The sequence below is a fragment of the Eleginops maclovinus genome, chromosome 10 (genome assembly GCF_036324505.1).
Source record: "Eleginops maclovinus isolate JMC-PN-2008 ecotype Puerto Natales chromosome 10, JC_Emac_rtc_rv5, whole genome shotgun sequence".
Classification (NCBI taxonomy): domain Eukaryota; kingdom Metazoa; phylum Chordata; class Actinopteri; order Perciformes; family Eleginopidae; genus Eleginops; species Eleginops maclovinus.
This window is the reverse complement of record NC_086358.1, coordinates 15794005-15805527: the sequence shown is the minus strand read 5'-3', so window position 1 is coordinate 15805527 and position 11523 is coordinate 15794005. Positions and strand designations below refer to the sequence as shown.

Here is an 11523-nt window from a genome sequence, read left to right as displayed (position 1 = left end):
AGGAGGACTTCATTGAGAAGTCCCAGCATCATAGTTCAATTTTAAGTTCCCCCGCCATACCTTCGCGAGTTTTTCGTCCTTCTCATCCTCCAACTGAGTTCAGCTCTCCCATGAGGGACCCCAGACTATTCCAGGCAGAGCTACGAGCACCGGATACCCCCACACTGCATAGGCGCCAGCTCCCGAGGTACACCGGAGACTCCTGGTCCCAGAGTCTTGATAAGAGAGGAGACCTGAGCTGTTTCGAAAGAGGGGACTGCACTGAGCTTGCTCGGAGGCTATTTATCAATCAGAGTGTTGAGGAGGCACCAGTTAGCTGGACGTCCAGGCAGCAGTGGGGGAATCAGGTGGAGAACAGCCCCATGCCGAGCCCTGTGGCTGGTTTTGGGTGCATCAATGACCAAACCCCTGATCGACTATCCAGTCACCGTCGCAGGCCGCTCAGTCCAACAGCACAGCAGAAACGAGCAGAGCAGAGGAGGAGAGAGATCCTGCTTCTGGGCCCGGTAGTGTTGGACTCTCCAGAGGAGGACGAGGGTTGTGATGAGGAAGGACAGGGCAATGAGATGGAGGAATTTGAGGCAGAGCAGCAGGGGGAGGCTCCAGAGGCCGAGCAAAACGGTGCCATGGGAGGTTCGTCCTCGAGGAGCTCTAGCGGGGTGACGGGGAGCCTGGGAGACAGAGACTGTGTGTCCCCAGAGTCCAGTCAGTCCAGTCACCAGAGCAACGAGACCGGGGCCGCCACCTCAGGAATACAGGTGGGAATTGGGTTAACAGCAAAACTTCAAATAACAACCTTTTCTTTGATTATTTAAGCGTGTTAGTGCAAACCTTTTATCAAAGTTTTAACATGCTGGAGTTAAGGAGAGACCCTTCAGGAGAAAAATTGTTATCACGTAATTGTTGATATTCAAAGTAGTTGGCTTCTTTGTTTCAAAATATTTGAAAAAAAACATCAAAACTATATATTATAGGGCTTTTCTACCACAACATTTCTCTTTGCATTTGTAGATTTCTCACAGATTCACCAAAATGTAGCTTTATGGCAGGGGTGTCCTAACTTTTTCCACTGAGGGCCACATATAGAAAGACATACGAAGGGCTGGGCCACTCAGTAGAGGTGAGGTATACTGTTCATAGATGAATTGATAAGTTATCAAAATCAATCAAATGCAGGTATCAGAAATCAAAAGTTTACATAGGGATTAATTTATTTTGTTACATGTGTTGGCAGCCCATTTTGGGAAATGTTTATGAGTTGTTTATTGTATTGTCAAGAAAACAATGAAAATATTGATACAACTCTGATGTCTGTGCTGTAAGTATAGAGCTGGAGACAGGCAGCTGTTAGCCTAGCTTAGCATTAAGACAGGAAGTACAAGGAAACAGAATGTTTAAATCTCTCCCAACTTAAAAAATCTATCTCCACCTCAAAAGGCCCCTAATGTAGAATACTGTATTCTCCTTTTTCAATACCCCCAAAAATTTGTGGAAACGTTTTCCTTAAAAGTAGCTTAATATTTTCTGACATGAGGGGGATCATTTCATCGCACTCTGTAAGAGAGTGATTAACCGTATCTCCCTAACTATCACTTTAATGCTGCACTGCAGAGCTAGCATCTCACGAGTCTGTGTTTGTCTTTCAGACGGACAGTGGCTGTGCATTGCCTGTGCCCTCGCTCCATTGTCAGAGGATCGCTCGTGCCAAGTGGGAGTTTTTATTTGGGACCCCTGCTGAGGAGGCTGCTAGCAGGGGAGAGAAAAGTGAGAGCATGTCCAACTGAATTTCATCTAGTTACTGCACTTTCATGATTGTTTCACTGCTTAAAATAGTCACTAACAAATGCACTATTTCTTCCTCTTTGGGCCATGTTTGCTAAGACCTTAAAAGGAGTTAGGAAAATGGAGAGCCTCTGCTGAGCTGGTAGAGAAACTGCTCCACAGTCTGTCAGTTCTAATTCCCTTCTGCACTCTGTATCTATCTTAGGAAAGATAAGATTTCCTGTAAATTAAAGACCACAAGAATAACATGCATTTTTATAGGTAAAAACCTGCCAGAGCTGTCTTATTGAAACACCTATACTGTATATCTTCGCCCATTTATTTGAGCACTAATTAATTTGCATTTTCCTTCTGAACAGTCTCAGAGGGCTGCTTCAGAAAGGTTACCGGTATTGTGAAAACTCTTGAATGAGCCGAATAAATCCTACTTGTGAAGTGACTCATATCTCAGCTGAAATGTTGAAGAAATGCAGAGGAGTTTAAACCTTACCATGCCAAAAAAAAGGATTTAAAGAAAGAAGGATGACGAATCCGAAGAAACATCTGATCATCCATCTTTCAGTGCCCTTGCATACATTTAGATTTTGGCCTGTACCAAAGACAGCATTAAGGTTTAATATTGAGCTTTTATTCATGGTATGATCTAAATATGTCTTGTGTGTGCAGTTGAAACAGGGAATAACTATTTGAGCATTGAGGTTGATGTTTAATTCTTTCCACCTGCAGATTCTCTGGAAGCCTCTACAGCTCCTCCCAGTGGTAACTCCAGCGAGTCCCCAACGCCGACTCCCCCTTCCTCCCTCCCTCTGCTTTCTGCCAATCACAACGTACAACAAGTTGAGGTAGAGCTTGTGACCCCTCCTCCAGCTCACATTGGAACATCCCCCAAAACTGGCATTATTCGCCGGACCTTAAAGTACTCAGAAACTGACCTGGACGCAGTTCCTCTTCGCTGCTACAGAGAGACGGACATAGACGAGGTGCTGCTGGCAGAGCTGGACGATGCCGACTCTGCGTTTGGGAGTAACCGCAGCGTCCAGGGCACCTCGGGTACTGGCAGCAGCCCACTGGGGGGTCTGGCTTATGGTAGGACAGATGGGGAGGTCATGGAGAAAAGAAGGGGAGAAGGGGAGGAGGATGAGGATGAAGAGGAGGAGGATGAGGAGGAAGAAGAAGAGGAAGAAATGGTGAGCTGGGCCAGTGTGAGAATGCAAGGAGACAGCAGGAAGCAGCGGTATGCAGCTCAGGAGGACCCAGACGTGTTTGGTCACCTTATGAAGAGGTGAACATGAAACACACTCACAGTCTTACACAAAGCTGCAAACACACACATGTTCACAAACACTATAGTGAAACAGAATTTTCCCCTAAACTGTATATTGTTCTGAAGTGATCTCACTGGTTGGAAACCTATGTTTCAAGTAGATTGTAAAGAGGTATCTCTAACAATACAGTACACATATGGACACATACTGTAGTGAGTTGTCTGCGATGTGTTGAGTGGAGTTTGAAAGAGGTAGTCAATGTATTATAGTAGTTAGTGGCTGAAACACCCAGACACATAGGAGTATCAGCAAGGATGCAAAGCAGCTGCAAAACCATTTTATTTACATAAAAAAGCCCACCAAAAAAACCTATAGCAGTTCAAGAACATATGATTTGCTGGTCTACTTCTGCCTCAATCTGTTAGTGGTATGTGTCTTGTTGTATGGCTTTGGTTTAGATTCACCAAAGTAATTCAATTACACAAACAAACAGATGGAGGCAGCGGTAGACCAGCGACTACAGTGTTCTGTGAGGTCAATGGAGTCTGATGGCTTTGGGTGGAGTATAGATCATAGAAGAACAGCTTCATTTCCATTTCAGAGATGCTGTCTGAGAGAAAGGTATCACACTAATAATTGTAAATATAGCAAGGTATATGGAAAAGTACCTCAAACAACGCTACTTCAACAACAGTTAAGCTATTGCTTCGAAAGTTGGAGTTCCTTTTTTTTAGATGTGTCTTTGCACATTTAACCTTTTCTTTATAAACACAGCTGTGTTGTTGCAGCGTTCCTAAAACCTCCCTCTCTGTCCAGACCAATGGCAACATTTTTTGACAACCACCACCCGGCTCTGAAATCCCCAATCTTGGTGTCCGGCCCTCGCTGTGCTGCAGAGGACACCTTCAGCCGCCACTTTGAGAGCATCATGGAGTCTCACCGAGCTAAAGGCACATCGTACAACAGCCTGGACAGCGAAGAGCTGCTTACCTCGAGTACCCAAACCGTCCTGACCTTTGACCTGCCCACATTAACTCCTGCCATCCATGGGCCGGTCTGCCAGAGCGCCAGGCAAATCGTCCAGCTTAGTTTCGCCCCTCTGGCGCACGATGAGAGACCAAGTATCTCAGATTCTATCTTTACCATGACTGGGGACTCGGATGCCACCAGAGCCCCGTCCAGCGAGAGGCTGAGCAGCGGTTCGGACGATACACCACCCAAAGGAAGAGCGTATTCACAGCTTGGGAGCAGCTGGTACAGCAACCCTTCTTTCTCATTACCAAGGTGAGTTAACAGCAAGTCAATACTAAAAAGGGCTGCAACAATTACTGAATTGGCAGAAAATTCACTGGCAACTATTTTGATTCATGATTAGTTCATATTTTTTGTTTAGTAATGATTATAGACTAAATGTTCAGTTGATTGATGGTTAATGGAAATATTTGTTTGTTGCAGACCTATGTGTAGTAATGCATTTTGCCTAAAATGCACTTGTGAAGGTTATATAGGGAACAATATAATATATAGGGAGCATTCACTTTTGTTGTTGGCCATTAGGGCAGTTTAAAAGCTATAAACACAACATTGGCATATTATGACATTACAAAGTTGATAACTTGAACTTGTTAGCACACTGTTGCACATTTGCATGCAGCAAAGCAGCTTTCAGTCACTTGTAAGTAAGTACATCATTCACTCTCTTTTGGCTCTTTTTTTGGTTTCTACCAAGGGGATTAAGTGACCCCTAGTGGCAGAGAAAATACATATCGTTGTGTTATCACAGCATTTTATACAATGGCACGTTTATAATAATTCATAATACAGAAGATGCAGAATCATTTGGATTAAAAAGGGATACATCTAAATCTAAATCTACTGTAGGTAAAGTGACTTCTTGTTATTGAGGCCCCTTATTTATTCTAATTAATATACAGTGAGATTCCAACATTGTGGCAACACTTTTTCTCTTTCCTGAATCACCATGACAAGGCCCCTATGCACAAAGCCAGCACTATAAAGAAAACGCTTTTTCCTCTTGCTCAACGCATAAATGTATTTTAATGATTATCTACCATTCCCAAAGTATATGCCTACATGCTCTGTTTAGTGGCAAGTCTTCAGTGATTCACTCAGTATCTGAGAGAGGGTGAATCTAGGTCAAGTTTGTTATTGCATACATTTCTCTGATTTCTGTTTATCTCTTCCCTCCACTGAAACAAGGGCAGAGCAACATATTGAAATGATATGACGATTTATTTTTCATCAATCTGTCAATGATCTGCACAACCCATTGCTTTTTTAGCTGTTATATTTATTATATGCCTATAATATGAAATACAATCCACCAACAGCAAACTAACCTATTATCTCTTCAACATATAGGTCTTAAGTAATCGGTTTATTAAGTGTATTAAAGTAGTAAAAGCCACTGTAATGTTAAATGGTACACAACCAAATGTTATGTCTTCTGGCATGTTTAGGTTTAAACGTATGCACATTTTATTGAATTTAATTGTTACAAAGACTGCATTAACAGCACATTCTTCCATGAAAGACAAACAACAGCATCAGATTAAATAACAATAGGCCTACAGTTAAATTACAACCACATGTGCACTGCATCACATTTGCAGCCCACAACAAGCCAAAGGTCTTCATGCTGTCATGTAAGTTTTTTGTTATATAACAAGAGTGAATAATATATATATATATAGATTTTTATACTTCAGGATATTCAAGTTGCCAAAACCTAAAGCATAGTTACATTATACAGTTTGAAGTTAAACAGTCAACACCTTTTGCTAGTGTTTTCTAGTTAGCGTTAGCTGTTACAACATGGGATACAGCTTGGATTTACATGCTAATTTAGATATTGATATTCCATTCCAACGTATTCCTAATTGTAAAACATATTTTTTATATGTAAATAATTCCATTTACACCCTAAGTATGTACCTACTAGCCTACATCGTCACATTTTAAAGTAGCATTAGCTTTGCACAGTCATTAACTTGCTAGCAGCTCCCTACATGTCATATTTCACACATTTTGACAAATTAATGGAGTTTATACATGAGTATGGTAAATACAGCCTGAGCATATATAACCCCAATATTTCCATTTTATTTATGGTAATTCCTATAAATTGTCAATAAAGTCCAGTTCATTCCCATGGACATGGTCAATTTTCACCTTGAACGTTCCTGAACTTGACAACTTGAATGCACTTCATAATCAGGTTTTGATGTTGATTAGGGATTGTACCACTGTTTTTACTGCTTTCATTTGATGTCAGTTTCAGTAATTGGACTGTTGTCAGTATTCAGATGAATGAACTCAAGTTGTTCCCCTTGTGCAGAGCAGTACTGCAGTGCTATTTTGGAGTAAACATCGCTAGATTCTGCCTGTGGTCCCTCTGCTGTCTGTCAGGCTGGTGTGTGTTTGTATGTGTGTGTGTGTGTGTGTGTGTGTGTGTGTGTGTGTGTGTGTGTGTGTGTGTGTGTGTGTGTGTGTGTGTGTGTGTGTTAAATACATATGTGACTCCATCTGTGCATATGACATCTTTTTGCAATGTGCATGCACGTGTATCTGTAGGTTATTTTGGAAGGTTGTATAGCTGTAGTTTAGTTTCAAACTTGCCTTCTGTGTATGTGTGTGTATGTGTGTGTGCGTGCGTGCACGCACGCGCGCGCGCGTGTGTGACAGCGGCAGATGGCTGCTGCAGCAGTGAGGGACTCACCTTGACTGTCAGTCCCAAAGACTATTTTTTTCTCTACAGACTCCCACCTGCATTTCATGACACTCTATCTTGTATCTTGAGTCATTTGTCCAGAGTCATTATATTCTAGCTTTCTTTATGCATCTAACATCTGACTTCCTGCTAAATATCAGGGGCAACAGTCAGCTATTGTCTGGAAGTGAAATGCTAAGGATATTATGTGTGATGGAGAATGTTACCCTAAGTGAATGTGGCGGCACTGCAGATGGAAAGTCACTGCACCTGGTCACCTCCCTGCCTACAGCACTAGATGGCGTTAAAGGACAGGAATAATACTGTCAGGTGCTCTTGATAATGTAATGAAATGCAGGTGTGTGACTGAGCAGCAGGAACAAATGTATGTCTAGTTCAGGGGTGCCCAAATACTTCCCGATGGAGGGCCAAAATTGAACGTGAGGGGAGGTGCCGAGGGCCAAAATGATAATTTTGCAGTACATTAAGTGTGCGGTAAATATATGAGTGCAGTACATTACGTGTGTAAGTTAAGCATATGTGTGCAAAATAAACACTATATCACAAAGTCCTTTTGAAAAAAGAATTGCACTGTTTATTGTGCTTCACATTTAGGTCAAAAACATTTCAGAACATCGATCTGGCTTCTTTAAATTAAAAAAATAACTGAAGCACTATGAAATATTTGTGGACAGGTGTGGAACATTAGGCTACCAGTCCTTGGGCCTACCATACTCCCAGGTGACACAATGGGGGCCTAGGGCAGGCCTACATATTCTGCCTGTAGTAGTCCAATCAGTGGGAAACATGAAGCCTGTTCTTGGTTTTTAAAAGCCTCTCAATATCAGGTTCAAGCTGACTAACTGACAAAGTGAGAATGTCATGTAGGTGAGAGTCAGATAAAGCATTCCTCAGTTTGGACTTGTTAAGATTCATAAGGCTGAAAGCCTGCTCACAGACATAAGTACTTCCAAAGAGGGATAACATAACCTGGGCATGTTTGCGGATCTTGCCATATCTGTGTGCGGGAATAGACCTGTAAAAGTCTTGTAAGGAAAGCTCTCTGAACCTGCTATGGAGGTCTGAATCAGACTGAAGTTCCAAAAGTTCCATTTGAAGCTCCTCACTGACTGCATCCACATTCACAGAAAAAGGTTGAGCAAACAGCTCAAATGCTGTTGTATTTCCACGAAAATCTTCAAAGCGATGGTCGAACTCCACCTCAAGATTGTTGAGAATGTCGAGGTATTTTGGTGTGTCTTCCTCCATCAACCCAACTTCTCTGAGGCTGGGGAAATGTGCCAAATTTCCTGAAAATACAGACACAAAGACAAAAGCAGCAATGTAAGATGCAAGGTTGTTCATGAAATGAAATGAAATACCAATCATCAATCAAATGGTGGGCAGGGGATATATTTTGTTTTGTTTATGGCTGCAGTAGACTATGAAAAGCAATACAACTACTGTTTTGGATTTAATGCCTGGTTTAGTGGTTTTAAAAAGAACATCTATTTTCCACCAACACAAAGTATACATGCATCACAAACAATATATCTATGATAGCATGTTGTGACAACAAGCGTAATACATTGTTTTATGTTCAATAAAATATTAAAGTTAGATCTCACCTGTTGAAAGATGTCTGCTAAGCAGCTGGAGCTTTTGCTTGAAGGCTTTGACATGGTCATACATCTGCGTGATCATCTGGTCTCTCCCTTGGAGCTGAAGATTGAGGATATTCAGCAGCTCTGTGATGTCCACAAGAAAAGCCAGGTCTGCAAGCCAGTGTCTGTCCGTGGGCACTTGGATGTTGTTCGTCTTCATGGCTTGAAACTCTCTTATTTCCTCGCGCAGATCAAAGAAACGCCGCAAAACTTTCCCACGGCTCAACCACCGCACCTCCTGATGGTACAATACATCACCATACTGGGCATCCATCTCATCAAGCAGAGCTTTGAATTGACGGTGTGAGAGGGCCTTTGAGCGAATATTGTTGGCAATGGCGACGACATCCTGCATTACGTTTTTCAAGCCCATGTTTTTAGCGCACAGTTGCTCCTGATGCAAAATACAATGGTACTTTAAAATCGAGCCACCAAACTCGGAGACCTTGTCCGACACAAGAGCAGTTAGCCCTGCTCGCTTACCGACCATGGCGGGGGCTCCATCAGTCATGATGCCAGATAGGGTTTCCCACTTCAAACCGTTCTTGTCCAGAACTCGCTCCACTGCCATAAAAATATCCACACCTTTTGTTGTCCCTTTCAATGTTTCAAGGCCCGCTAGTTCTTGACACACTTCAAAGTCCTCATTGACGCCTCGCAAAAACACCAGCAACTGTGCTGAGTCGGACATGTCGGTGCTTTCATCGCACGCAATGGAGAAGGCAGAAAAGTGACTTGCTCTTTGGGCTATCTGACCTCGAACGTCTTCGGCCATGTCCTCAACGCGGCGGGTGACAGTGTTCCGTGACAGGCTAATTTGAGAAAATACACGCATCTGATTTGGACACACATCTTGGGCAGCAATTGTCAAACACTCCTTGACGAAATCACCCGCTGCAAAAGCTCTCCCACTTCTCACGATTGCATTGCTAATGCGATAACTAGCCCGAGTGGCATTTTCTTGTGCAGTCGACGGCTGAAGTAGAGTTCGCTGCTGGGTGGTTAGCTTTGTTAGCAAGTCTGCTAACTTGACCTTGCGATGTTCTCCAGTGTACTTTGCGAACTCAGCCGCATGCTTAGTTAGATAGTGACGGCGAATGTTGTATTCCTTTGAAACAGCGACCCTCTGCTTACATACCAGACACACTGCATTGGAATCTACCTCGGTAAAAAAATAGTCCTGTTCCCAAGTTTTTTTAAATTTTCGTTTGTCTGTGTGCCACAGCCTACTACGCTCCATCCTTGAATCCTCTCACTCACTGGTCTTGGGCGTTATCGGGTAGCTAGGAGCTGACTGGAGCTCAACAGCGCCATCCTATGGCATTATTTGGTAGTGCGCCAATAAATAATTTTCAACGAGAGCTTCCGATCGTTTATGGTGGGACAGTGCGGGAAGGCACGGGCCCCAATTTGGGCAGCCATGGTCTAGTTTGTCTGTGCTTATCGATGTAAGTCTAAAGATGAATGCACAAATACATGCCTGAAAGCTAAAAACTGTTTGTGTGGCCAAATATGTTCTGAGCCATAAATAGAAAAATATAACTCATGGCCAAACAAAAGTAAATGCGTCATTATCAGTGTTTATAGACCAGAAAACCCCATGTGCAAAATACAATTATATTTTATTAAAATAACTACATAACACTACTAAATAGTTTGACATTATCTGTTTTTTATCGCTGTAGGCCTACCCACATGTTTAAAAAAGTATATAATAATCCTCCGGTATAAAACTGTGTTTAAATGAATTAATGAAATAATTGCAATATCTAATACAATGCACGGCTGAATTACCCGCTTAAAATATTCAGGGACTAATATTGTAATTTAACAACGCAGTCGCAAAATAAAATGCAGGTGTGATGTGGTCCATTTATGCTACACAAAAAAAAAAGGAAAAAAACATTGCTGTAGAGTTATTTTCTAAAATCACATCAGGATAAATAAACTGAATAATATATATTTAAATATCTGAATGTTTTGTGTAAATGAAATGCTAATTTTGTGAGAAATAAAGATGCCTGAATCAGAAATGTGTTCATAAGTATTCAGGCAGATATAATATATATTTGTGTTGCTCATGGTAGAATAAAGCTGACTCATACGATCAAACAAGGATATTCAACGTACATACAGATGTATTAGAAATACGCTGAAGACTTATTCTAGGTATTTTGCTGTAGGCCTTTTATAAATGGGCCACAGTTTGATTAACGAGCCAAATTCTTGCCACTCATGGCTTAGCATGTTCATTTTGCTACTGAGTGTCTAGGCAGATAAACTTGTACATTTTCCTCCCAACTTCCTGCTAGCTCTATTTATGAGAACTAAATCGCCCGGACTAGCTCAGGTAAATGTTTGCTTTGTACCGATCTTATCGTGGTTTTATAACAGTCCGCTGGCAGCCCTGGAGCTGTGGAATCCAGGAGCGAGACAAATATTTCTGGAGTCCATACTTTGATAAAAGTTGGAATTTCACTCCCCTGCCGTCCTCCCCCTCCTCCTCCTCCCCTCACATCTCCCTTTTCAGATAGTGCGCACCATTAGACAGAGGCTCATTGTGCAGAGCCATCCAGTGCACAGAATTAAGCGGGGGATACCGTTAAAGCAAGAATTCTCTCAGGACCTTTTGGCTCTTAATGACACAATACAAACAGGTGGCTGAGCCTAAAATCCAGTGCTGGCCTAATCTTAGGATCATGCACACACTCCTCAGGCCCTGATGAAGCGTTTGCTGTAAACAGATTCAACAATGGACTCGGGTGTTAACAAAAGGCCAGCAATTCTCTCCCTTAGGCAGTTATTGTTGTAGGAAACAGTTAAAAGCACACACCCAGCGGATATATCATGACAAACCTGGCACCTTGTATACCTTGTTTTCTATAGGTGTGCTTGAAGCTCACACCAGAAACAAGGTAAACCAGAATATGTACAACACACAGAGGATGGATATACTGATTGTGTGTAATTGGAGATGCAGAGAGCGAGAGAAGAATGAATGGAGGGTAGAAAAGGAAAGGGAGGCGGATCTTTAGGCAACAGACAAGCCAAGTTTCATGCCATGCTTAGAATCCAAGGTCAG

The 11523-nt window shown here is 42.2% G+C and overlaps 2 protein-coding genes across 2 annotated transcripts in view; one reads left to right on the top strand and one right to left on the bottom strand.

Annotated features, from left to right (window-relative positions):
* The first annotated feature begins 352 nt into the window (after positions 1-352).
* Positions 353-11523, top strand: part of LOC134871061 (PH and SEC7 domain-containing protein 1-like) — a 54757-nt gene continuing 43586 nt past the window's right edge. The window contains exons 1-4 of the mRNA XM_063893652.1: positions 353-758; positions 1647-1764; positions 2509-3064; positions 3864-4331. Coding sequence (XP_063749722.1) covers positions 363-758; positions 1647-1764; positions 2509-3064; positions 3864-4331 — 1538 coding nt within the window. The 5' untranslated portion in view covers positions 353-362. The remainder of the gene's footprint in view (positions 759-1646; positions 1765-2508; positions 3065-3863; positions 4332-11523) is intronic.
* LOC134871060 (general transcription factor II-I repeat domain-containing protein 2-like) lies at positions 7302-9836 on the bottom strand. The gene is made up of 2 exons (XM_063893651.1): positions 8406-9836; positions 7302-8087 (listed from the first exon to the last, which is right to left on the bottom strand). The coding sequence occupies exons 1-2, from the start codon at positions 9679-9681 to the stop codon at positions 7573-7575; spliced, it is 1791 nt and encodes a 596-aa protein (XP_063749721.1). The 5' UTR covers positions 9682-9836; the 3' UTR covers positions 7302-7572.

Coding starts and splice junctions, on each gene's coding strand:
- LOC134871060 (XM_063893651.1), bottom strand. CDS start 9,681: ATGGAGCGTAGTAGGCTGTGGCACACAGACAAACGAAAATTTAAAAAA. Junction 8,088..8,405: donor TAGCAGACATCTTTCAACAG/GTGAGATCTAAC, acceptor CTGTATTTTCAG/GAAATTTGGCACATTTCCCC.